The following is a 26,782-nucleotide window of genomic DNA, read 5'->3' as shown; positions in this document are numbered from 1 at the left end:
GACCAGAGACATGATCTGACTTTGAAGAAAATCCTCAGTTTATTTGCTCAGCATTGCTCCAAGCTTCCTCCAGATCCCAGGAGGTATCATGAGAACTTACGAAGTCAACTACTCCCTCAAGTTATGTGTTAGCATGCCAACATCTGTTTTGAGACTTGTTGACTACCACTTAGAGGAACTAATGTGACTTGAAGGTCCTTTTGTTTTATTTATGTTTGTTTGTTTTTAAGATAGGCTCTTTGTAAGTAGCCTGGGCTGACTTTGAATGAACCCTGATCCTCCTGCTTCAGCCTCCCAAGAGATGAGATTGCAGGGGTCCACCACACTCAGCTGAAAGTCCTTGATTTGGCCGGCAATCACTAACCCGAAGAGTTTTGGGGGTGTGTGTCTTAGTTTGTCCCCCCAGTGTTCCAAGATGAGCTCACCTTCTCAAAAGATGAGAGGCAGTGGGAAACCGCACATCTTATGTGCTATGTGATCTAGTCTGTGACTGTGAACAAAAACTGACCAGAAATTCCCCAAGGACGATGCAAAAATAAACCTTCCATGACTGCCTAGGAACAGAAATAGTCTGTGTCCCTGTGGAGAGTCGAACCTTCAAAGGTCTGGGAAAACTGCAGGAGGAAGCCTGAGGAGAGCCCCATCCCAGGCTGTTCGTCTGTTGGGTACTAAGGAACCCCAGGCAAGTGAGGCTCTGAGAGGCAACCACAGCGGCATGGCTACTCATGTTCCTCAGGACAGGTATAGCACTCACCCAGGGTTCGGATGGTGTTGCTGGGCCGGCTGCGTGGGCTGAAGCCATGGGCATTCATGGCTTTCACAGCAAACTGGTAGTTGGTGTCTGGATCAAGGCCTTTGATAACCATGGAGTCCATCTGCAGCCGCTCTTGGATTATGGTCCAGCTCTTGTCAAAATCTGGCCTTTAATGATTAAAAATAAGAAAAGCGACAATTCAGAAATACCATAGGGAAAAGAGGCTAGCTGGTCACCGGGAGCTAACACCATTTTCACGCTGAGAGCAGCGCTCATAAAAGTGAGTTAACATTTCCTATCTGAAAGTGGTCCTGCTTTCAAACCATAACGTCACCAACTGTAAGCATCTGCCAATAAAAACAAGTAGATCATCTTTAGGGCCAGCTATGAGCACTGCTTAGAGACCATCTACTTCTGCCTGCTTGGCCTACACTGGGATGAAAAGACCCCACATGGGAGAGTTCATTGGCAAGAATTTCATTTTCCAGATGTTCCCTAAACAAGCCTCCCCCTTGGCAGTCTCATCCCTAGAGGTCAGCAGAGCAGAGATTCCATCTCTTTGCAATCTGTTCACGAGTAAACAAGTACAAGTTTTATAGGGTGACTGACGGCATGAGTTGCCGTGGGAGCACCCGTGAGGACTATGCTCACAGACATTCACAGTCTTTCTGAACTACGACTGTGTCAATGTGCTGAACCTTCACATGTCCTTCTGAGGGCCTTGCTGAGAAGGCTGGTCTTCATTTAGACTTGTAATCAATGAAACAGCACGCACGAAGCCAGTATAATCTCTGGAATTTGATAGAACCAAGTTCCCATCAGAGCTCTGCTGCTTACTAGCTGACCCTTAATATATTTATGCCTCAGTTTTCCCATCTGTAAAATGTGAATAATACAGTGACCTAGATAAGGGTACTACTGTCATGAAGATGGCATGAAATACACCTTAGCATCCTCTCTGGCATCATGCTATAAATATGTGCCAGCCATTACTGATAGAATTTATTTACTTCTGGAGTTAAGAACACATAGTTGCTTGCTTACTGCTAACCCATGGGGTCAGTGAGCCCTTGAAACAGCCAGCGTGAATTAAGATGTACTTTAAGTACAAAATGCACAGTCTTTTTTTTTTTTTTAAAAATGAAAATTATCTCTTTTGTAAATATAAGAATTATAATAAAATAAGTAAAAAATAAGACGATATATTCAATATCTTCATACTGAAATGATATTTTGGATGTAGCAAATTAAAATGTTTTTATTAAAATTCATTTTACATAGGCTGCAGAGTTGGTTTGGTGGTTAAGAGCACTTGTTCTTGCAAATGGCCTGGGTTCGATTCCCATGTCCAGGTCACAGTGCAAAATCACCTGTATGTAATTCCAGTCCCAGGGGATGTCAGGCACGCAAATGGTACACACACATGCATGTGGGCAAAACATTCATACACATAAAATAATAAAATAAATACATCTAAAAAATTTTTAAAATTTAGTCTCTTCTTACCTCCATGATGCCACAATTAAAACATAAACATCATATAGGGCTGTGCTACATCTCTTTTGGACAGGGTAGCTCTATTTGGATGTTCTAGCTAGAGGGGAGGAAGAACATTGTAGGCAGGAAGAAAGGCAAAGTGAAAGTTGGGAAAGACAGTACCTAGCTGGGGGCCTAACTGGAGGGTTTGTGTTAATGGCTGCCAATCAAAGAACCCAACATTGTCCTGATGCCTTCACTCACTCACCTCCTACACTACCCTCTGCAGTAGGCACTAACACTAACACCGCCATCTTCTGTTTCTGTTTATAATATAGAAGAGAAGCTGAAGCTCTGAAACGGCAAGGAACTGGACAAAGTCACAGCGAGAACAGCTGAGGTCACTTTGGGTTGAAGAGATGAGGCTAGATTCAAACCCTTGATGCTGGATTAAAAACCGTGGTGATGGTGGGCAGAGAGCAATCATTAGACCTTCAGGCACTAGACTTCCCTGGCCCTCTGGTGTTAAACGCCCCCTACTCAGGTATTTGAAGAGTAGCCAGAAATAAAAACACGTTGGTGCTTGCTATTGGTGAAGAAGATATGAGGAAATGGCTCAGAGATAAAGAGCACTGGCTGCTCTTCCAGAGGACCCGGGTTCAAGTCCTAGCGCCACATGGCGGCTCACAGCTGTCTGTCACTCCAGTTTCAGGGGATCTGACACCTTCACACAGACATATGGACAGCAAAACACAAGCGCACATAAAAATAAATATTTTTTTTTTAAAAAAATAAAAGAAGTAAAAGGAGAAGTCTGGATGGATTCCATTTCTTAAATATGTGCTTGCCTAGTTTTCCACTAGTGAGATTTACTAAAAGTCCAGGAAACAGAGACTTCCTCAGGCTTACCACACGAAGTGGCTATGAGCTGCACCTCCTGATAGTGTCTGGTCTGGGGACAAAGGATAATCACAAGGCACCTACTAGATAAAGGAAGCAGGGTTCAGTTCTTCCCTGTCTTGTCCTAAAGGTGGAATTCTTCTCTCTAAGAAGATTTTATCATCAAAGAGAAAAGCTGAATGGGTGAAGGAAACACATTTGCAAATTCACATTAGCACAGAATCCCTTCACAGAGGAAAGCCACTGGAGATACCAAGACGTGAAGTCAGGAGAGATGGGGGCTTTAGATAAAACTCCCCTATTATTTGCTAAGCTTCCCTTGTGCTATTTCCAGAGGAAAGAACTCTAATCTCTTCTCTGGGTGTGCTGTTGTTTACCCAGAGCTACTTGCAAATATCTGCAAGCCGTCTTCATCTTCATGCAAAAGTTACGTGGGAGGTGAGGGAGGAAGAATTTTATATTCGTTGCTCATTCCAGGTACAAAAAAAAAAAAACTATTCCCAACAAAAAATGAAGGAAATCATTAACATTTCATTTGATAGTGTATAGCCCGTGGAGAATGAATAACAGCTCAAAACCTTGAACTCTTCGCCTCTGGCTTCTCACTGGGCTTTCCACTTCATTGTGTCCAGAGTCTCTTGAGGTACAGAGAACAAAGGTGAGGCTGAGAGAGATAGCCTGGCAGGGGTATTGTCTTCATCCATCCCCAACAACAGCTTCATCTTCCTCCACCAGAGGAGGGAATTTCATCCTAACTACAAGGTTGGCAGTCAAGTCACCATAGCAACACTATCCCAGCACTTCCCCTGGCCATGAAAAGGCCCAAGGAGGAGAGGTTGCCTGAGAAGTTGTGCTGCCCTTCTGGGTAACAGAGGGCCAGCCACCAGCAGGGCTCAGCTCACACTTCCAGCGCTTTCTGAGAAGTGGCATGGGGCAAGGTCCAGAGGGGCGAGGCCAGGAGATCCATGGCTTACATTTGGAGTGATGGGGCAAGGGTGTGTGGGTAGGGGCACACAAGAGTCAGCAGTGGCCACGCAAAATTCAAGGGGCCTGTTCAAGCAATCAGGACATACTCACGCAGTGGTTCACTTTAACGGGAAGAATTGCTTACCACTAGCAATGTGAGGATCTGGTCTGATAAGTGTTTGCGGATTTCCAGAAATTATAAGCAAGCTTTCATATTTGAGCCCTTATTTTCTAAGTAAACTTGAATAAGCTTCAATCATATTCTCAAAGATAATGATGATGCCCAAAGCGTATGAGCCAGAGCTACCATCCTACCTTTGTAAACACAGAAAGTATAATTAACTTCAAGATGCAGAACCATGTTTTCCTCTTACTTCTTTCCTTGTCATATTTTGACCACCTTTCCCATTGCCAATCAAAATCTTAGTGACCAATCATTTCCTTGACATCATGGAATTCTGCAGGTGGCTGCCTTGGCAGGGTCCATTACAGGAGTTATATTCTGGAGGCTTCTAGGGAGTGTAAAGACACTCCACTTTGGGGAACTAATAATGTAATTGGGGGAACAGAACATCTGGGAGTCAGTGCAGGACAGAACCCCAAAGAACCAGCAAGAAGTCAGTGCAAAAAAAGCATATTTTAAGAATTGTACTTGAAACTTTATTTTATTTGTGTGTGTGTGTGTGTGTGTGTGTGTGTGTGTGTTCCAACTATATGTAAGTGTCAGGGAGGCTAGGAGAGGGCATCAGATCTCCTGGAGTCAGAGTTACAGGTGATTGTGAGAAGCCTGACGTAAGTACTAGAACTAAACAGTAAGCTCTCTGAATGGCTGTGCCATCTCCAGAGACCCCAAGAACTGTATCTAAACAGTTCAATATAAACTCTTGAGGGAAATCCATGAGAACCAAGAGGAACTTAAATTAAATTACAAGGCCGGGTGGTGGTGGCACATGCCTTTAATCCCAGCACTTGGGAGGCAGAGCCAGGTGGATCTCTGTGAGTTCGAGACCAGCCTGGTCTACAGAGCGAGATCCAGAACAGGCACCAAAACTACACAGAGAAACCCTGTCTTGAAAAAATCCAAAAAAAAAAAAAAATTAAATTAAATTACAAAAGTGTTTGGATTTGAACAAGTTCAGGGAAATGGAGAATCCTTGTGTGGAGGAGAAATCCAAATAACATCATATGTGTGACGTAACATGTTAAGCACTAAGTACACGTGGCTAAGTGGGATTACCAAAGAATAAATAAGTCCCTGATGTGAGTTTAATCTATACAAAGGATGGGTACAATGCAGGATAACATTAACTATAAATAGGTAAGCAAGCCTATGGCATCTTTCTCCATACAGAATCAAGGTTTTCTGCATTTGTTCCCACCAACTGAGCACCTGATCATCAAAAGGACATTGAGTTTATCCCAGAACTCACTAGTGATTTATTCATGTTTGTTGTTTGTTTGTTTGTTTGTTTGTTTGTTTGAGAAAAGGCCCTGTCTGGAGCCCAGGCTCCCCTTGAATGTTGATTCACCTGCCTTAGCCTCTAGAATGTGGGAATTAAAGGCATGTGCCATCACATCTGACTCCATTTTGGGACTTTTGTGTTTATTATAATTATTAATATTATAGAGAGCAGAGAAACATTGAGTTTAAAAATGAGTGGCAGTTATTTTTTTAAGGATTTGATAAAGCTGAAATCTAAATAATTATTTTTGAAATGGGAAGAAGGAAGATTTGGAAAATTGTAAAATTCTAGAAGGATTCATCACTCAGCATTGAAAATGACTTTAAGCTTTTGGTTTTCTTGAAGAAACTATTAGTACAGATGAGATCTCTCAAGAGATCTGGGTTCAAGACGGCAACCCAGTCAGGGGACCCACATTCAAAGGAACTACCATAGCTTTGCATTAGCAATGTGGTTAATTGATGTACATTTACCAAATTTATCTTTTAGAAGTTTGTTCAAGGTATTAGCATCATGTGAAAATATGAGTTCTAATTTGAACTGACTTTTAAAAATCAGCATCTCACCAAATCTCAATGCATTCAGTGAAGACTTCTAAGAAAGCAAATGGGTAAATGTTGTTGTTAATTTCTATTTTGATCCTGACAGAATTTTGAATAACCTAAGAGGTATTGTCTGTGAGTGTATTTCTAGAGAGGTTTAGCTGAGGTCAAAAGAGCCACTATGAATGGGGATGGCACCATTCCCTAGGCTAAAGTCCCAGATTAACTAAAAAGGAAGTAAATGGAGCAACAACATTCATCTCCATGTGCTTGCTGCCTGTGGATGCCAGGGGACCATCTGCCTCAAGTTCCTGTCACCATAGCTAGAGCGGCTGTCATGCCCATGCCTTCCATCCCATGATGGACTGTACCCTCAAACTGTGAGACATAATACATTTCCTTCCCTTAGGAGGTTCTGAGTGCTGTTTATCAACAGAATTGAGAAAATTAGCTAATATGTTGAGTGTGTCCACATAAACCAACGTATGCCCAAGAGATGCAGGTGCTTGTGTATTAGTGCAAGCACCCACACACGTGCACGTGAGTGTACACACCCACCAACTACACACACACACACACACACAATTCTTCAAGGATCTTTGCAAGATGGAATCATACCAACACAACGTAAAACTGGACTGTAAACCCCTTGGAAAGGTCTTGTGAGAAAACGAGAAAAAGATAATCAAAATTTTAGATGTTCTGCCTGTAAATAAATATATTGAAAATACTAAGTGATTGTTATTTTAATAGGTTTCTAAATTATTAGACTGCCTGGAACACCCACGTGTCTCAGAGAAGTTCAGATGGGTAAAAAGATGGGCAAAAGAGGATGTGAGAGGTGGTTTCTGAGAACATCTAAGTGGTTAAGAAGAAGACAAAGTAGGTGGTGGCCGAAGGGATCCTTGGGGGTATAAGAAGGAATAACTTTACACGGCCAAGTTAAAACCATTAACAAAGATCTTAGTAGCTGGAATTCAAAAGAAGAAAGAGTCATATTTAAAACAAGCCAAGGAATTTTAAGAAATACAGATAATTGTTTGGGACACAGACTCTCTGTACTGGTTAGTTTTATGTCAACTTGACACAAGCTGGCACCATCAGGACTCACTTGAGAAGGGAGCCTCAATAAGAACATGCCCTCATAAGATCAGGCAGTGGGCAAGCCTTTAGAGCATTTTCTTAGTGATTGATGGAGGAGGACCCAGTTCATTGTGGGTGGTGCCATGCCTGGGCTGGGTGGTCCTGGGTTCTATAAGAAAGCAGGCTGAGCAAGTTATGAGGAGCAAGCCAATAAGCAGCACCCTTCCCTGGCCTCTGCATCAGCTTCTGCCTCCAGGTTCCTACCCTGCTTGAGTTCCTGTCCTGACTTCTTTTGATGATGGGTTGTTATATGGAACCGTGAGCAAAATAAACTATTTCCTCCCCAAGTTGCTTTGGTCATGGTGTTTCATCACAGCAATAGTAACCCTAACCAAGACACTCTCCATAAGATGTGTGACAGAATTCAAAATTATCTCAGTGTATAGAAATGCAAAGGTAAAACCAACTCAAGCGAAATTTAAGAGGACACCAACAATAACCTCATGTTACTTTCTGAAGCAAGTCAATTCAATAGATTTAAGGGGGAAACAGTAGAGTCAAAACCTATAGCAGAAAAGGCATTAATCTGGACTTTCAAAGTGGTCACATGCTCACTATGAACTCTGAGGGTCATCTACTATAGAAAAGGCCCACTGCTTCCAGCAGGAAGTGGTTTTCTACGTTGATTACTTTGCAGTCTTTGACCACTAGAGGCAGAGTTCAAAGCGTGGGTACTGCTTGGCTTAAATGCACAGGATGTAATGAGCATAGGAAACAAGAGACTGTATCCTGTGATGATGGTGTAACACGTCTGGGTTTTCCACGTGGGAATGGGATGTCCAATGGCTTCTTACAGACATTAGTGGCAGTCCACTCGACGGAAAACCTTTTGGTGTCAATTAGGAACGGTTAGGAATAAAGGTGTACGCCTTGGGAGGGATGGCCTCGGCAGCAACGGCTGTACAGAAGTGGAGGAATGTGGCCATCAGTCATGGAAAAGCTTAAGTGGTAAGTGACTTCCAAAACAGGGTAGGCAGCTGGACTTACTTTACTGCCTCTGACCTCAATCTATATTGATTCAGAGCAATGCTTTTTCCAGGACCTACAGAAAAATATTCACTGAGTGCTGTGACCCTTTAAACATCACACACACACACACACACACACACACACACACACGCACGCACGCACGCACGCACGCACGCACGCACGCACGCACGCACGTGAACGCACACCTGAAATAAGTTTCACAAACCCTGTGTATGCTCTATGTGACATCCTCTCATATCTTCTTTCCTATTCTATTGCATCCTCATTTTGAAAATGGTAGGTCAGGATCTCCCCAGTTAGTTCAAATAACCTTCAAATCCATCATCTCTTACAGTTTGAGAACTGGTGTCCTTGAAGCTGAGGTGAAGGTAAGCTTACACATGTTACAGACATAAACGAGGAAACTAACTCAAGGTGGTTACATCATGCGAGGAAAATGTTTTTGAGAGTAGAATTTGTTGGAGCAGAAAGCCACCCTCCAGGGGACATGGTAACACATGCCCAATGGCCTGGAGAGTGGAGGCTGCCCTCTGGCTGGAGAGATGGAGTGGACCAAGCGCATAGTGCTACCAGATAATGTGTGGCCTCTTTCAAACCTGTGATGATTCCCCAATTTAACATTTGCTGAAGGATGTTGGATTCACTGATAGCTGATAGATGGTTTATTCTTCATGAGCAACATCTCATGTGCTGGTGTCATGGGTGTCTCAGACATCTCCCGGTGCCTGGAACCCAATGCTGCTGATACATTGATTATCATCTTCAGATATAATTTCTTTAAGTTCTCTGTCTTTCCATTTGGCTGCTTTGTACAGACTTTGTACTGTTTGTCTCCATGTTCCTTGAGAAGTCAGCATGGTCTTTCAAAAATGCAAATACTGAAATCACTTTCCTCCTTAAAACTTTCTGTGGTCCCTTTTCCCCTTCAGGATAAAAAGCGAACTCTCTTTTAATGCCTTTCCTGTTCTGACCCACGCTCACTCTCCTCTCACCACGCATCGCTCCGGGCTTTCTAAGCAATTCCGAGAACATTTTCTTCTTGCCTCCAAGCCATTGCTTAAGTGGCTTCCTCTGGCCTAAGTCTTTCATATTGCTTCCTCCTCCGCTCCGGCGGTTATCTCTGCTGTGTCCTTCCTAGCTGCTGGAAGAAGCCTGCCCAGACGCCTTCAAAACTGGGTCACCCACAAACAGGTGCAACTTTGATGTGTCAATTAAAACTTTCCCAATTAAAAATAAGTTCAGGGGTCGAGCACACATTCCCCAAAGCCTGTGTCTCTTCCCCGGCCATGTCACTCACCAGTCTGGGATCATGCTCATTCTACATCCCTCATGACACTGTCCAAAAGCCTGGGTCACAGCTCAGTCACCGCTAAATCTCTTGCCCATGATTTGTACACTTACGTTAACAACATCAAGCTTGTATGAATAGATGTCCCCACATTAGGCTCTTAATAGGGGTGCTTGAGGAAATTAAAGTATGTCAGAAATAACAGGATACTCTAAGCCAATGGCTAAGAAAATTCAGCTGTCAACCTTTACGGGAACTCATTTCCAAAGTCCTAAAGTCCACAGCTGCTTTGCTATGACAGTGGTATATCGGAGTAGTTGGGACAGACCTCATATTGCTGGTGGAGCAAAAATGCTATCTGGTCCCTCAAGAAAAGGCTTGCCCTGGCCTATAATTGCAATCTTTAACCTTTTAATGCCACTGTGACTATCTGACAAAACCCATGTACCCTTTCTGTGAATGGTTTTATGCACATACATTTAAACATAAGACTGCAATCAGTATGTTGACAGTAATAACCTATAATAATAAGTATGGTATTTTCATATGTGATAAGTAATAAGTATGGATTTTCATATGTTAAGTAAGAGAACCCAGTAATGAATTTCAGTCACTGTAATAATTTTAGTGTAGTAATAAACATAGCTGGTATTTTGAGATATATGTAACAATTGTAACGGGACAAGAAAAGACCAGTCCAATGGTGACAAAAGTCCCAGGAACGGCTTGTGCCACTAGGGTTTGGAATCGTCATTGATTTATGAAGAAGTGCTGAGTTTCACTTGCCGAAAGGGAGAATATAGTTATCTTCCAGCCAAGTACAGAGACCCCTTGAATTCTGTCTAAGGGGCCCTTTGGAGACCTGCAGACTGCAGAGAAGCACTCGGCTCTGAGGGAAGAGATGCAGTCCCATAGATCAGTCGGGGTCGACAGGACAGGAGTGAGAGAAAGCCCCATGCACTCAATGGGGCTCCCACCGTCAGTCTGAGAGGCTAGTTTTGTGCAAATTTTGCTCCCCCCTCCAAAAAAAAAAAAAAAAAAAAAGATAAACTGTGGTGTGAAGTCCAAACCATTAACTCATCATATTAAAAAAAAAAATCTGTTTGACCTTCAGCTCTCTGGCTGCTCTTTATTTACATATTGGTCTAAACTAATCAAATGACGAACAGATGGATGGAATGGGGCAATGCTGAACTTGACTGGCAGTTTGGTCTAGGTGGGCCAGAGGAGAGCATGCTTTTTTCATTTGCAGTTTACAAATGGCTCCCAAAGCTGCTACATCAGAATTCAATTTATATCAACTCCCGCCACCCCGACCTGGATTTCACTAGGAACCATCACAGAAGGGAAAATTGAAGTTTGAAGGGATGTGTCTGTAGAACCTGGGGTCTGATTTCTGCAAAAACATTTAGCCCCTTCATCTGAGCCTGAGGCCTTAATGGCTAACAGAATTTCTAGGACCTTGTGCCAGTCTGCAAGGTGCTTCTGAGATTTTCAATTCTGAAAGTAAAGTAATAAAAAGGAATTCTTGCTTCACAAGGCTATCATTTGTTAACTTGGAGTCTCAGCTGACATCCGAGCCAGGCAGCCTTCTTATTGTCAAGGGAGGGCTTATACTAGGGCACCATAACTTCCTAAACACTTTCTCCAAAGGGCGGAGGGGCACATTTTCACTGTTTTCCATTCTCTCTAAATTGATTGCATTAGCATATTTCTTTAGGGCTGGGTATGTAGTTCAGAAACACTGATTTATTCAGCCGGTAAGAACAACAAAATAAGAGAGAGTAAAAGAATTCTCAAATGTTTTCAATACTAACATTGGAGGGCTAGAAAAACCAACACAGGGCCACATTCCTCTTAAATATTGCAGTCATTCCTCCGGTTATTGCCGTAAATTCTAGGCATGAGTAAAGTTCTGAGAAGAAAGCTAGCGGTTCACCTATTTATGAAGACGACTAAATCTCAGGTTTGACTCCACCTGGGATGAAGCTGCGGTCAGAGCCTTCAGGTGAGTCGCAAATACTCAGACTATGTGAAGCTTCACCATACACTGAACTGATTAGCCTTATTTTATTTCTTCATTTAGTGTGTGCACGCATGCGTGCGTGCGTGCGTGCGTGCGTGCGTGCGTGTGTGTGTGTGTGTGTGTGTGTGTGTGCATGTATGTGTGTGTGTGCATGCGCAAGTGCAGGCGCGTGCGCGCACCAGCGTGTGCACTCATGCATGCAAGCATGCTCTCATGGCAGCCCACATGTGGAGTCAGGATAACGTGCTGGAGTCAGTCCTCTCCTTCCATCACGTGGGCTCTGGAATCAGGGTCGGCTGCAAGCTCCTGTATCTGCTGAGCCATCTCACAGGCTCCTTCTAAGCATTGTGTGGTTAGAAGACAGCAGTAAATATCCTCCAGCGGTGGCTGGGGAGCGACAGCGGATCAAAGGGGATGGCCACGGGCAGGGTGAGCATGCGCAGATCTAACGTGGGTCTTTCTGGCTCTTACGTCTGCAGTTGGTGAGGTAGGATGTTGGCTACCATAGTGGCATCTGATACTAGTGACAAAAGGTTCCTTTAGCCACATTTCTCTAGTGCTTTTTACATTAGCTCCTTCAAGTCAAATGGCTGGTGATGTAATCAGTTCTAAGTGGCTCAGGGTGAAAACCTAAAACGTCCTCTGTGGGCCTTGCTTCTAAATGTTAAGAGACATCGTTTGTCTTTTCCTCCTCTGATCATCTATATTTTCTGGCTAAAGAAAGTCAGACTCACAGGGTTACACAGCTTGCTCCAGGTTACAGCTAGTGTTTCAACCCAATGGCTACCAGTGTTCAAATCTTCCCCGGGACCCATACGACATGTAATATTTTTGGAAGAGTCAAGGTTCTAGGAAAGGTTCCATTACTTTTAGTGACACATTCTTATGGTTCCCTCTCCTTGTCTCAGAGTCTCCGCTCTCATTATGGCCTTGAAGTAAATTCCTTATACCCAAATCCTTGTCTCAAGCTATGCTTTGGGGGAACTGTAAACTCTGAGAGGTGTTGGAAGCTCAGGAGGGAAGAGCCATGTCTAGGGCCACATGGTGACAGGAGAGTTAAGGGACCAACTTTCTCTCCTGGATCTTCTGGTTCTGAAGACAAATATTTTCATTTTCCACTTCCAATGTGCATGCAAGACTAGGAAATTGCTATTTCCACCTTTTATCAACATATCAGATGCAGATTGAGTTGGAAAAATATATGTTTGAGTGCAAAACTAACAGTAAATGAGAGCCACCACCCTGCTGGGGATTGCACAGATGATCTGCTAGGCGATGATAAAAAAATTTGCATTTCTCAAAGTTTAAAGGAATGCATTTTGTTCTGTTGGTGTTGTCTAATTTACTTGTGGAATTAAACCATGTGTTAAATTCCCCCCTGGGCTATTTAGATGAGAAAAACTGGAGTCTGAGAACTCCAACTGGTGCTCAGTTATCTTGCATTAGAACCAGGATCAGAATCGTTTCTATTCTAGGCACACACCAGGCTTTGCCCACCAGGTATGTTGAGAGGCAGGATTATGTGCTACCCTCAGGGAGGAGCCTTGGTCTGATCTTTACCATAGTGTCCCTCCTCCTGCCTTCTTTCTTTTCCCCTTTCATTCCCTTTTTCCTCCTTCCCTCTCTTATTTCCTTATTCACTCCCTCTTTTCCTTATTTCCTTCTCCTTCTTTCCTTTCAGGTTTTCCTATCATCCATTTGCCACTTCCGAAGAGTTGTTCTACAGTTCCCCTTTGAGGATTACCCTCTCTTGAACACTTAGCCTATATACTCCAGGTCTGAAACCCCTTGGCTATGGTTGCATTCAGAGCATACAATATGGCCAGTGCTTGATTAGTCCATAAATTCTCTCCACCCTGGCCACTGTGATGAGCTAGGAAAATGGAAAAGGACCTAGACTTGGTTAACCAGAATGCACATCAAAATTCTGCTGGGTCCAAGAAGAAATCCATACTCTCTTGCTAAGCTTGATGACCACAACACTTAAGGGTGTGGGAAAGCCTGCTGAAAAATGAATCAGTGAAGCAAAGAAATAGATGGACACAGACTGCCGAGGTGGCAAGAATCTAGTGCTCACTGAATTCAGACTTGCCACTGGACTTGACAGTCACAGAAGCTGATACATTATTGCTTCAATCTTTTCAAGTTTCTGCCACTTAGAATTCAGCAAGCCCTGTCTGAAGACACAAATGTCTGTTTCCCACAGCCCAGGAATAAACTGGGAGGTCAGGACAAAAAAACAACTCATCAGATCTTGACAGGACCCTTTGCCCCAGGTTCAGAAAGCCCGAGGAATAAGTCTCTTTCTGAATCCACAACATCCAGGCCTCAGAGGAGCCTCCTCATCTTTAATGGAGGGCAGACTGATGCCATTCACCCAGCTTCCACCCAGAGTCAAATGGAGACCCAAATTCAGGCCGAAGACCTTGCATTGGGAATTCCTTTTGTTCACCTTTTCTTCTTTAAAGAAAGAAAGAAAGAAAGTTGCACAGCAAGCAGCATTGGCAATCATTTCTATATGAATGTCTACAGTCCATCAAACTGAATAACAAAAACTTAAGATGTAGATAGGAGAGAAGAAAGTTGAACTCAAATTCAGAAACTTGTGCCAAGGTAATTTGGATCTGGAAGGCACAGTACATGGTGTTTGTATGTAAAGATTTCTTCCCTCTCCCTCTGAGAAAAACCATCACATATTTACTTCAAATAGAATACTTTAAAGTCAGAAGGGCAAGTTTCAAGCCTGAAATACAGGCCAGCTTGTTGGTAGCAGTGCATACAGAACCTCCAGAGCTCAGAACAGTGGCTACAAAAGAAGTGAGGTAGAGAGGAGAATGTCACCATTGACTACGCATCAAAGATATTCAGGGATATATGTTGACCCACTTGCGAACATGGTCTGCTAAGACTTCGTACCACCTTCAACACACATTGGCTGGAGCTAAGTGAAGATCTATGCGCTAAATAACATCATATAGAGAGTAGCTGTGGTCTCTGTGGTTTGACCTGTGACTTACCTGATGAACTCCACAGAGTAGGACTGAATTGGGGCACTTCCTTCATTTTCTCCAGGTTTCCAAGAGAGGGCCACTTCAGAATCAGAAACCACCAGGACATGTGGCTGGTGGGGCGCTTCAGGGGGCAGGCAGGAATCTAGGCAGGACGACAAACACAGCTAGACTTGGCTAGTGGTCTCCGCTGATGGAGAGGTTGGATACATCAAAAACAGGTACACATTCTACTACTGGAACATATTTACTTGGTATGGCCTCACAACCCAAGCCAAACAGTAAAACACAGATGTTTTTACTATATAACATGCACTCATTGAATTTCTGTCTTCATGTCTGGCTGGCAGACAACTCAGTTGGCTTCACTGTCCCTGAGAGACATGATGTGTACCCCTGAGAATCTTCTGCCATCATCGTTGATCTGTCTCCATGTTGTAATTGGTACTCACCCCCAAGGAAACTGAATACCCATCATTGCTGCCACTTATTTTCCAACACTTCAACGTGTGTGTGTGTGTGTGTGTGTGTGTGTGTGTGTGTGTGTGTGTGTGCTTTGTGTATGTACTGATAACTAGTGGTAGGACATGTGGGGTATGCCCTCATATGTAAAAAGGATCCCATCACCTGGTATGTGCTACTGTCTACATGTCCGGACTTAACATACCTTCAAGTTTTATGCACACTATTGTTTAGGCCTGGAGGACTTTTCCACCACTTTAAGCACTTCTTGTAATATAGCGTGGAGACAGATGAATGTCACTTCCTGACAGAGAGCACAGTGTGAACAGCATCCGCAGTGGACCCAGCATTGTATTCCAGTGTCCATCTCTGTACACGAGTGAACATTTGCTGGGTCTTTCTCCCCTCTCTTCTTCCTCTCTGTCTTGATCCTACTCACCTGTTAGTCTCACTCTATATTTTTTCAGTGAGTTCTTCCTGCATCCCTATGTGATACATTCTTCCTGCATCCCTATGTGGTACATCCCTGCAGCTTGTGGGTACCACATTCAACAATCTGTTACTCTATGCTAATCAGCCAATGTCTTGCCTGATCCTGCTGAGTTCCGAGAGAGCAGGGGCATGCTTACTGTGGTCACCACTGGTCTCTCAGAGTCCAAGACAGTATCTGGCATGTGCTGTTGGCTGAATGGACGCATAAGTAAATGGAAGCCCCTTCCCATTATTGATGAATTTGAGCCTGTTTTTACCTTGAGACAAAGTGGTCACATGCCGAGGAAAGCTAAGTCTCCCTTTGCCAGTCTGGCTGTAAGCAGCTATGCTCACTCGGTATTCAGTGCCTGGCTTCAAATCTCCAATCACTTCCTCCTGTCAGTAATCAAACAAGAAAAGCACCCAAAATTAGAAGTTCTACTTGAACAATCTAGACCAGTGGTTCCCAACCTGTGGGTTCGCAACCCTCTCGGGGATCACATATCAGATACCCTGCATATCAGGTATTTACATTATGATTCACAACAGGATCCAAATTATGGTTATGAAGTATCAACAAAATAGTTTTATGGTTGGGGTCACCACTACATGAGGAACTGTATTAAAGGGTCGCAGCATAAGGAAGGTTGAGAACTATGGTTGATATACTGTGCACCCCAATAAACTTATCTGGGGGTCAGAGAACAGAACAGCCATAATATTAAACATAGAGGTTAGGCAGTGGTAACACATACCTTTAATCCTAGCATTCCAGAGGCAGAGATCAGTCTGGATCTCTGTAAGTTCAAAGCCACACTGGAAACAACCAGGCATGGTGACTCATGCCTTTAATCTTAGGAAGTGATGGCAGGAAACAGAAAGGTATATAAGGTGTGAGTACCAGGCACTAACCTGGTTAAGCTTTTAGGCTTTTGAACAGAACAGTTCAGCTGAGACCCATTCAGATGAGGACTCAGAGTCTTCCAGTTTGAGGAAACAGGGTCAGCTGAGGAACTGGCAAGGTGAGGTAGCTGTGGCTTGTTCTGTTTCTCTGATCTTCCAGCATTCACCCTAATACCTGGCCTCAGGTTTGATTTTATTAATAAGACCTTCTAAGATTCATGCTACAGAAAGCCACTGATCTAGACAGTTTATGTAAGGTTTATATCTTGAGATCTCTGGGAACTTGCTTGGGACAGAGGCTGTTTGCTCTATTAGGTTTTGGCCCAGTTACAAAATTTGCAAGACATCACAACATATTTCTCAAATCTGGAGGGTCAATCTTCATTACAATCTACACTGCACCCCAGAGATGGAGCTTGTTCACCCCTCAAATGCTGCTTGGAGGCTGCTGCAACTCATGAAGGAATCTTCCAGGGATACCTCTGTGTCTTTCTTTCCATTTGCAAACTGCCATGTTGAGTGGCCAGCCCCACAGCAAACTTGAGTTTTGATCTGTACCCAAAGAATAAGGGATGGAAATTTGGCACTCAAATTTTAAAGTGATGGACCCGTCAAGAAAGCTCTCCTAAGGTAAATTATGGGCTTGATTCCCAGAGTGTCTGGTTCAGGGGTCTGCATGAGGAATGGCCTAAGACTTTGTTGCATTTCTGACAAGTTCCCAGATGATGCTGATAGTGTTGCTGATGCTGGCTGCTTCCTGCTCCCTAAGACCTGCTAGAACTAATGATAGATGCATGTGTGAACTCCCTGGCAGAGCCACACTAAGTGGAAAGCCCTAGCCGAAGAAGATTTGCTCCTTCAGCTTCAGGAAAAGAGGCTGGTCCCCAACAACAGGGCTAAGTGGGAGGTGCAGCTGTCTTTATCAGAGAGAAACCGTAATATAGTGCAGTGCAAAGTGTTCCAGCTTGGAGCCAACCTGTTCTGGCGTTGAATCCTGATTCTTCCACCCTTTCCAGTGCCAGCCACACCAAACCTCCTGAGTCTCAGCTTCTTTTTCAGTAGTGGGCACGTAGCAATCATAGCATTAAGGATATTTTGTGTACCATACCGTAGTTGGTATGGAGGTCATGCTCCAGAAGTAGGTTGTGATACCTACTGTCCAGGGTCTGTGACGACTCTCCTCTACTTGCTTAAGGTTCATCATCCACTTCAGGATCCCAACTCTTCCCTTCACATCTTTCTGGACCTGGTGATCACACCCACTGAATATTTTGCCACTAATTTGGCCCTTATATACACATAGTTTGAACATTTCTAATCCAAAATAACAAAGTTTTTCCAGCACCAATATGGTATCAGAAGTCAAAAATTATACACGTGACAAGTCAGACAAGAGCACTGGTGAACTAGGAAAATTGCATGAAATTATTTTCAAAACATGTGATAAAGTATAGACGAGATGTAAGTGATTAGTGTTTGTAGTTGGGTGCTATTTGAGTCTTACCTAGTTCTCTCTCTCTCTCCCTCTCTCTTTCCCTCTCCCCCCCCCTCTCTCTCACACACACATACACTCACACACAAGGTTCTGAAAATAGTTTAAATGTGAAATTCTGATGAAGCATTTGAACAAGGAACAATCAACTTGCCCTGCAAACTGTTCCCATTTCTCAAGCAAGGTTGAAAACCATTGAGCTGTTTGAGAGCTGGGGTCACTTCTTATTTTTATTCACAACATCGTTAGATACTTAAACACCCATTGTCACTTAAGAAAAGTTAAGAGGTTAAAAAATGCTTCAAAGCATCCAACTATCAGTTATGAACACTTAAAACACCAATTGTTAATCCCTGACTATACATACCTAACTAAATTTCAATTAATTCTCTTTCTACTTGAAAAAAAATTAAATAAAACCACTCACTGTCCTCCTCTCAGTTTCCAAGCCAGAAATTCTTGATGCTTACATATCCATTCTCCTCCTTCCTCACTACCCAATCAGTTATCAGTGTAGTTGATGACACTGTCTTCACACCGCTGGAATCTGTCTATGTCTTCTTATCACAATAGTCGTTTAAGTCTAAGTCCATATAATGAAGACACTGGGCTGATTCTGATTACCCACACACACTGACTGTACTCCAGTTTGGACCCCACCCATGATGCTATGCTAAAGTTACCCTCCTAAGTCTCAAATCAGTTCCTGTCACTTTACCCTTTAAAAAGTCCCTTAAAACAGCCAGCCTATGTGTGTCCCCCTGGTTCATCCTTCGAACATCATCCATGCCATTGCCCCTTCTTGCATTCTCCATTCCAGTCACACCTAAGAACTTGGCAAGGATCACACTTATGCCATTCAATTCCTTGCCTCTGGGCCTTTGAACCTGCTGCTCCTCCCCATAAAATGTCCTTCTCCCTACTCTTGCCTGGCTCACCCTGCCATCCTTCATGACTCAACTGAGACATTACCTCATTTCTCTCCCCCGTCCCCCAGTCTGGTTAGATGCCCCTCCTCTATGTTTCCCTGGTGTCCTTGGTGGCCTCCATCTTAACACTACTCACCTTGTCTTGTAATTGCCTGTTATCTGTCACCTTGTCCCCACCTGGGTGAGGACAGGATGCAACTTTCTATTTCTCTGGTATCACAGAGCTGAGCATAGCATTGCCAGACATGCTTCCAGGGCTCATGTGGGGGTTTTGATGAATGAATAAGTGAACTGTAGTGAAATGAAAGAAAGAAATCAAGAGCCAAGATGTCCCAGAGAAGCAGATTACCTCATCAAGAAAAGAGCTTCAGCTACTGACCCCTCCATCATGATCAATAGTGCCTTCTATGGCTTGAATGCATCCCCCTCGAGTTCACGTTCATCTTCTAATAAAGACTCAAATCCTCAGTACATCAGTGCTAGAGACTGAGCAAAGTCCGAGGTGACTAGATCATGAGGACAGAGCCCTCAGGAAGGGATTCATTCCGTTGCTTAGTGTGGGAGTAGGCTAGTTATTGAAGGAACTGGCTCTTGAGAGTGGAAACAGGAGGCTCCGAAATCCAAGGTCGTCCCAGACTACAGAGGTAGTTTGTTTGAAGCCAATCTGGGCTACAGCTACCTTGTCTCAAAAATAAACAGATAGATAGATAGATAGATAGATAGATAGATAGATAGATAGATAGATAGACAGACAGACAGATGTTGAAAAGTATAAATAGAAGTGAGCTGACCCCCTCTCACTCTCCCGTGTTCTGGGCTCCTTCACCTTCCACAATGGGATGCAGCAGCAGAAGGCCCTCACCAGAAACTGAACAGTGTGGCTCTGATGCTCTTGGGCATCCAGCACTCAGAAACACGAGCCAAATAAATTCTCCTCTTTATAAATTACCCATGATGCTCTGTTGTAGCAGCACAAGACAAGCAAAGACGGCACGCCCGCTCCAGGCTCTGCAGTCCTGAGTGTCCTCTGCCCACCACCATGCAATTCCTCAGACCCACCCCCTTCCTCCATCTCTATCTCAGAGTCCTTGATCTTGTCCTGCCTGGCCACTGCTAGAGCAGCCCAGAAGGTGTCTGTTTCTAGTCTTCCCCTTTGCGTGCTCTCTCCGCCTCATCTCCCCCTCCTACACACACCTTCACAAAGGATTTCTGCTGAACTTGAGGCCTGTGTCCATAGTGCCCCTCCTGCTCTGCTTCCTAGAATCCCAACTCTACTTTCCATGCCCGGGTTTAAGTCAAGTTGAAAGGTACAGAGTCTAGAGGGAGCATGTGGGTCCAAGCCCTCAGTTCTGCTCTTCTCTCAGCTGACACCCCAGTCTTGTGAGCAGTGAGCAGAAATACGTTCAAACAAAATGAGTGCTCTGCAGGCTTTTGCTGTAGGATCCTTTCCTCCTGGAAGTCATCATAATATATGAAAATGGAGGGAAGTCATGTGATTTCATAGACTAGTGTTGATTTTGTCAGGAGTTGATACTAAATTTAACTGCCATTCATTGCCATTTGTGGATGTTTTATTTGGCCTATGTGTTTGCCTTTGAGCATATACCCTTATTTAATTCAATTTTATCAGGACATATACTTAGTAGGTGACAAATTAAGGATCCAAGCCCTCCTCACTATGACTCCAAAACCTGAGTTCTAAATGAATCATATCTATACTGAAAAGTATTGTGATGTTTAAATCAATAATAAGTACTTACAAACACTGAATTCTAGATTATTATTCAACTGTGAACATGAATGTTCATATATCAAAAGCTTGAGTGTATCACAAATAAAAAACAAGAAAAATTATATTTATAGATGTAGCATATATGCATTAGCAAGCACTCAAAGTGCTTATTAGATATGGAAGACCAGTGTGACCCTCAGATGGGGAGAGCAGAGGTCAACTGTTTCCGGCCCATTATTTCTCATGCTGAGATGCCAGCCAAATGGCCTGTGAGAGGGTCAAGAGGACTGAAAAGTTGGGGCCATGAAGAAAGAACTGGATTTGGTGACTTAACTGTCATCTCTTCTGCTGACACTTCTCCTCCCAGATAGAATTTCTCAGAACATTGCCAACTTGTGAAAATCTGTGGAATGATTAGTAAAATACCAGGCAATTCCACAAATCTTTATACATCTGTCCTTGGAGATCCTGTAATTGCCACTTGAGCCGTTCATAAAACTGGAGAAAATGTTGACTATGTTCTTCCCTAAGTAAAAAAGGTTTTGCTGTGTTCTGTTGCTTTGTTGAAGTCTGAAAACAAGCCAAGATGTTCCTCTCTCTTGCACTTCATGTCTATTGAAGATGGTTTCTGGGAGAAACCAGAGTGAGTCCAGCAGCCTCCCTAACAACTCGCTTTCAGTTTCTTTCGTGTGTGTGTGTGTGTGTGTGTGTGTGTGTGTGTGTGTGTGTGTGTGTGTTTTGGCAAAGTTGGGTGCTGCAAGATAACCCTGATTTTTATTTGCCTATTCTTTTCTGAAATGCAAAATCACTTCCTAAAGTTGTATTGTTTCTCTCTACAACACCAAGAACATCTGTCAATTAACCTGTGTCCACTGATTCACATCTGTAGGAGATTTTAAAAGGCAAGTCATTTATTTCACTGAGCTCACAAAGTTCAAGTAACTGAACAAAAATATCTCTTCCCCAAGACTCTTGACCTTTTCTCAGATAGCCATGGTATCACACTTGCATCTCATGACTAGTTTAGCCAAATGCTTTTATGTAGTATTTTGGAATTTATAAGATCTTGGCATGCCAGTGCATCTTTCAATCCATATAGTATGTTTAAGAAGTCAGTGCTATTATTCCCCACTTTATAGATGCTGAAACCAGATCAATCAGCATGAAGCTCTCCTAAGCGACAGTGGGGTCTAGCTCCCATTATAAAACATTCCATGACGTAGTCATTCCAATCTCCTCTCTGCCAGACATAGCACATTAATATCTAAGGTTAGTCTCTGGTTGTCCAAAGTTCAATCGCCTTTCTGTATCTACTGCCTAGTACTACCTCCATTCACAATTTGATCTTATGACTCTATTTCTTCATATTCATTCTCTCCTTATTCATAATAGAATCACTGCAGTTCAGCTGGACCATGGCAAGAGATGGCCAACCTCCCTTCTTCTGTCATAGTCACATGAACGAAATTGGTCCGCACATAGATGAAAATGCAGAAGCCAATTTCTGAGCTATCCCTTAAAAGGAAGGGTGTATGTTCCCTTTCCCTTTTCCTCATTCATTGGCTACAACGTGGCTGTGGCAGTTAGCCACTTCAGACCATGAGGATGAAGGTACAAAGGGTTAGGAGAACAGTGGGAGGAGAGAGAGAGAGAGAGAGAGAGAGAGAGAGAGAGAGAGAGAGAGAGAGAGAGAGAGAGCTCATCAATGCCACCTGCGTAATCATGAGACCCAAGGGATCTAATGCCTACACACACACACACACACACACACACACACACACACACACACACACCACGTGTGTAAAAACAATCCTGAGAAAATAAATGATCAATGGGTTGGAAGAGAGCCTGGGGCTAAAAATCCCCCTTGTGTGGAGTCTCTCCTGAAGAGCATAAGAAAGTTTACAACCTTGGTGTTCGCCCACTAAATACTCAGACATTTTTCTACATGCCCTCTATCGACCACTGTAGCTCCAGTCAGGAAGCTAACCTACCCATGTGCAGTCAAAGAGACTCTGATGAGCTCAGTGACCTCGCTGAAGGTCACCTCTGCTCAGTGGTGAGAACTCGAAACAAATCCTCTGATTCCCAGTTTTCTCTCTCTAATTTTAGATATGACCTGAACAGAATCAATGCTCTGGCTCAGGCAGACCAGTAGAGCCCAAAGAAGTGCTCAGAGCCTCTCTCTAGGTAAGCAACACAAACTACTAAGATAGCAGAAGAAACTAGAACTTTCCATTTCTGTTTTATCTCCTCTTTTAAGATTCTGTGGGATTTTATAATGTACATAATATATTAGTATAGTCCTACATGTATAATTTATAAATACATAAATATACATATAGTGCTGTGTGCTCAAACACTTAACTGATGATACATGATCAAACTGAAAGAAAAAAAACCCACCAGTCTAACCATTATTTTCTATTTCTAATTCTTGAAAATATTATCAAATTTTTGTTGCTTGATTTCTTTTCTGTTTTCCTGAGTGGAACTGCAAGTTCTTTTTCTATGATGAAAGATAAAGTGGGTGTAAAAGGCTAACCAAGTCAGAAGCTTCTAGAAGGAAGACTATCCAACCATCTCCAAGCATTCCACACTGCCAGCCAGGTTACTTTGGTCAAATTATCTGTTGCCGTGTCTCCTCCTTTCAATGTATCATTTCAATCAGACTAAACATTTGTCAACCTAGTTCCCTACTTGTCATTCAATCTGGAAAATCGAGTCAGTTTTCCTTTTGGTGATGGGGCCTGTGTTACTATAAGGACACTCTGGGGGTAGCTGAAATAAGGATAAGAGAGGTTCAGGGTTGGGGCAGGGCTTCCCCAGTGTGCTGTTCATGAGTTTAAATACTTTCTCTTTTTCAATCAGCTTCCCATAATCTTAGAACAGAGTTCAAATGACTTCCACCCTTTAGCCTTTCTTTGCCATGTGAGATAACACATCAGGCACAAAGATGCTGATACCATTGCCTAAATGATTAAAGTCCCACATGCTAACTCTAGGGATTAGTTATCTACAGTGGGCCTTACATAGGATGAGGGGATGCAGAAAATTCAACATTTTGGTGAAGGGGACTCCCTTCCCCTGGTCTTGGGCTGGGGTTGGGGTTCAGTTTCCCTAAGACATACAAAAATCGCCTGATGATCAGGAGGTTCCTGAAGAGAGAGCAAGAAGGGACAACAGAGAGAAATAAAGAGGAAGAAAAAAAATCACAGGGCTAAATTCAACCCACAGAGCTCTCGCCTCTGCCCACAGGTATGGCATATCACAGAGATGTTGCTGTTTTCCTTGAAAGATTTAATTTATTATTATTATTATTATTATTATTATTATTATTATTATTACTATTATTATTATTTGTGTGTGTGTTTGTGTGTGCATGTTATATATGTGGTAGCATGCATGCCATGGTACACGTATGAAGGGCATAAGACAGCTTTGTGAAGTCAGTTTTCTCTTTCCACCTTTACATGTTTTAGGAAGCAAACTGTGGTAATATTGTGGCCATCAACTTTTTTTTTTTTTTTAACCCATCAAGCCTTCCTGCCAGCTCCAAAGTTTTAAAATATTTCACAGTGTCCTGAGAAGCTCTGAGGAAGACCCCCGAGGTACTCCGACACACAGTTTGGGAACCACAGATACTATCTGTGGCCTTGCAGAGCACTAGAATCCTTATTTTGTTGGCAGGAGACAGAGACTCAGGAAGATTGCCCGGCTGGTTTGCTGTAGCACAGGATTCTGAGCTCATGGACAGCCACTCTGCAAGCCTTTCCCACTCTGTCCTCTCGGCTTAGAGCGTTGATGCACAGTCCTTCATTCATCTCCAGTACTGCATACTGGACAAGTGTCCTCACCCACACCCAGACATACAGGCTCCCGGCCATAGGTGCACACACACACACATGCCCAGCCCTAAGGTCCAAACCATTGCCTCCCATTGGGATGGCATTCCTTTGAATCCGACTTTCGAGAAAGTTCTCTTTTGATTTCAGCTCCAAGTTTTATCTCTTGACTACTTGTGCCAATATTTATCTTTCCCCTTTCAGATCCTGTCTATTAAATGTCAGGTTAATGGCATCTGGTCTTCTACTGTTCTCTAATTGCTTTATCAGGGTAACTGTAAGTATTTTTTCTTTCTTCTGTTTTTACATATTGGGGTTTGAATGCTGGGCCTCGCCCATGCTAGTCAAGAACTCTATCCTTGAATTGCTGCCTCAGCCTTTTTTTTTCTTTCCCCTTTTCCCTTTCCCATTTTCTTTTTCCTTTGCTTTGGAGACATGGTCTTAATAAGTACCACACATGCATCCTTCAATTCACTCTGCAGCCCGGCAGGCCTTAAACTGACATTCTCCTGCCGCAGCCTCCGGTGTAGCTGGGATTACATGCTAGATGGCCAGGCTGAATTTCTCTAAGACTGAATGCTGTCCCCAAACAGGGACTGCGTGTTATCTTGCAATGGACACGCAGAAGCCGCCACACCAGTGGTTACATCCGCAAGCTGCTGGAATAGAAATTGATAGACCCCCTAATGCCTGGTCCTCATCTGTCAACTTAGGACAGGGAGAACCACCAGCTGGGGCTGAGGGCTTCAGAGGCCAATAAGCTTAGGACTGAGGGCTGACAGGAGGATGCAAGCAAGGTGAAATTCATAGCTAGTCCTTCCGGGTCGTGAGAGCTTTAGGAAAGATGAGCCAGGTCTGTGGCTCAGCCCTCCAGTCAAGGTGTGCAGCGATGCGGGCTCTTCCTAATCTATGATTTGAGGGAGTTACTTCACCTCTCTCTTTCAGCGTTCCCGACAGTGGAATGAGGTCATGGGAAGAGTTGTGAAGAGTAAACAGAAAAACAAACATAAAGGAGGAGGGATGGGCCTCAGCGGTGACAGACACTTAATAAGTAATAGCGGCTTCCCGAAGATGACAAATAGGTTCCGGGCTGCACTGTACTCAGCAGGCACTTATTAAATGGGAGTGACGGACAGCGCCGCCACCGCCACCATGACAGTGTTGTTTCGGTGGGAGCCAGGGCCATGCTTTATGGAGCTATCCTGAAGCTCCAGACTGCAGATTAAGGGGCAGAATGGAAAGACGAGGCAGAAAGGAAAGAAAAAGAAAGAAGCCAAAAGCAAAACATTCGCCCTGAAAGACCCTGACATGAAACAGGAGGAGCCGACATATGGTGCCGGGCTGGGAAAGTAAAATAAACAACAGACCACGTGAATACACATTGCGAATTACATCATTTTCTTCTGGATCATGTCTCCAGCCTGTTGGGAACACACAGATGTGTCGCGTTTATTTGTAAAGTTTTATTGAGATTACAAAAATGTCAACCTCCAGTTTGGTTGAAGAGAAAATTTAATGGAGGGGGGAGGCCTTTGGGTGGCTGATTTCACTCAGGGAAGAATGGAGTGTGTCTGGGATGGACCCTTTCATCAACTGCCCGCCTTTCTGGAAGAAGATAGCACGTCACGGAAGCAACACGCGCAGGAAACACTTGAGAATGCTAACACAAACCGTTGTCATCATTATATACCTGGGAGTACATGTTGCAAACCAGAAATCAATTTGCATTTCCCTGAGGTCCCAAACAACCTGCCGCCTACATGGAAATACTCACAGTGATTAGGGTGTCCTGGCCAACAGGTACATTGTGTGACCGCTCTTGGAGAGACTTATCCGAACCAACCTCAGAGAAAAACACCTTGAAAAGAAGGAAAGACCCTGGTGAGAAGAGAGGCAACATTTTCCTAAGACCAAAGGTTCACAAACATTCAGAAAGCTTGTGGGTATTGAGGTATGTCACCTTGTCCCATAAGCACTATAAGCACGCACAAGCTTGGAGAAAGACCCATACAATGAGGAAGGATGGGTAGAGTTGGACTCAGCTTGTCTCCTTTCCCCCAAAATATAACCTTCTTGGGGCACTCAATCCCATGTTTGTAGATGGCTCGTTTTATGTCAACTTGACACAAGATACAGTCATTTTGGAAAAGTGAACCTCAGTTGAGAAAATGCCCTATAAGATTGACCACTGGGCAAGCCTATGGTACACTGTCTTGTTTGATAACTGATGTGTGGAGGCCCTATTCACTCTGAGTGGTGATCGTGGGTGTGGAAGAAAGCAGATAGAGCAAGCCAGTAAGCAGCACACTTCCACGGCCCCTGCTTCAGCTCCCATCACCAGGTTCCTGCCCTGCTCAAGTCCCTGTCCTGACTTCCCTCAGTGATGGAGTGT

General features: G+C 43.5%; 1 protein-coding gene across 3 annotated transcripts in view; it reads right to left on the bottom strand.

Moving 5' to 3' along the window:
• Positions 1 to 26,782, bottom strand: part of Egflam (EGF like, fibronectin type III and laminin G domains) — a 181,296-nt gene that overhangs the window by 88,679 nt on the left and 65,835 nt on the right. For 2 of the 3 annotated variants that reach the window (XM_037209404.1, XM_037209405.1), the window contains exons 3-6: positions 26,165 to 26,248; positions 15,768 to 15,885; positions 14,566 to 14,701; positions 755 to 921 (exon numbers count right to left, since the gene is read on the bottom strand). In XM_037209404.1, coding sequence (XP_037065299.1) covers positions 755 to 921; positions 14,566 to 14,701; positions 15,768 to 15,885; positions 26,165 to 26,248 — 505 coding nt within the window. Of the gene's footprint in view, positions 1 to 754; positions 922 to 14,565; positions 14,702 to 15,767; positions 15,886 to 26,164; positions 26,249 to 26,782 lie in introns of those variants that run through there. The other variant, XM_028875601.1, reaches the window with a different exon arrangement.

The sequence above is a fragment of the Peromyscus leucopus genome, chromosome 11, assembly GCF_004664715.2.
Source record: "Peromyscus leucopus breed LL Stock chromosome 11, UCI_PerLeu_2.1, whole genome shotgun sequence".
In the NCBI taxonomy this organism is placed as follows: domain Eukaryota; kingdom Metazoa; phylum Chordata; class Mammalia; order Rodentia; family Cricetidae; genus Peromyscus; species Peromyscus leucopus.
This window is presented reverse-complemented; position numbering and strand designations above follow the sequence as displayed.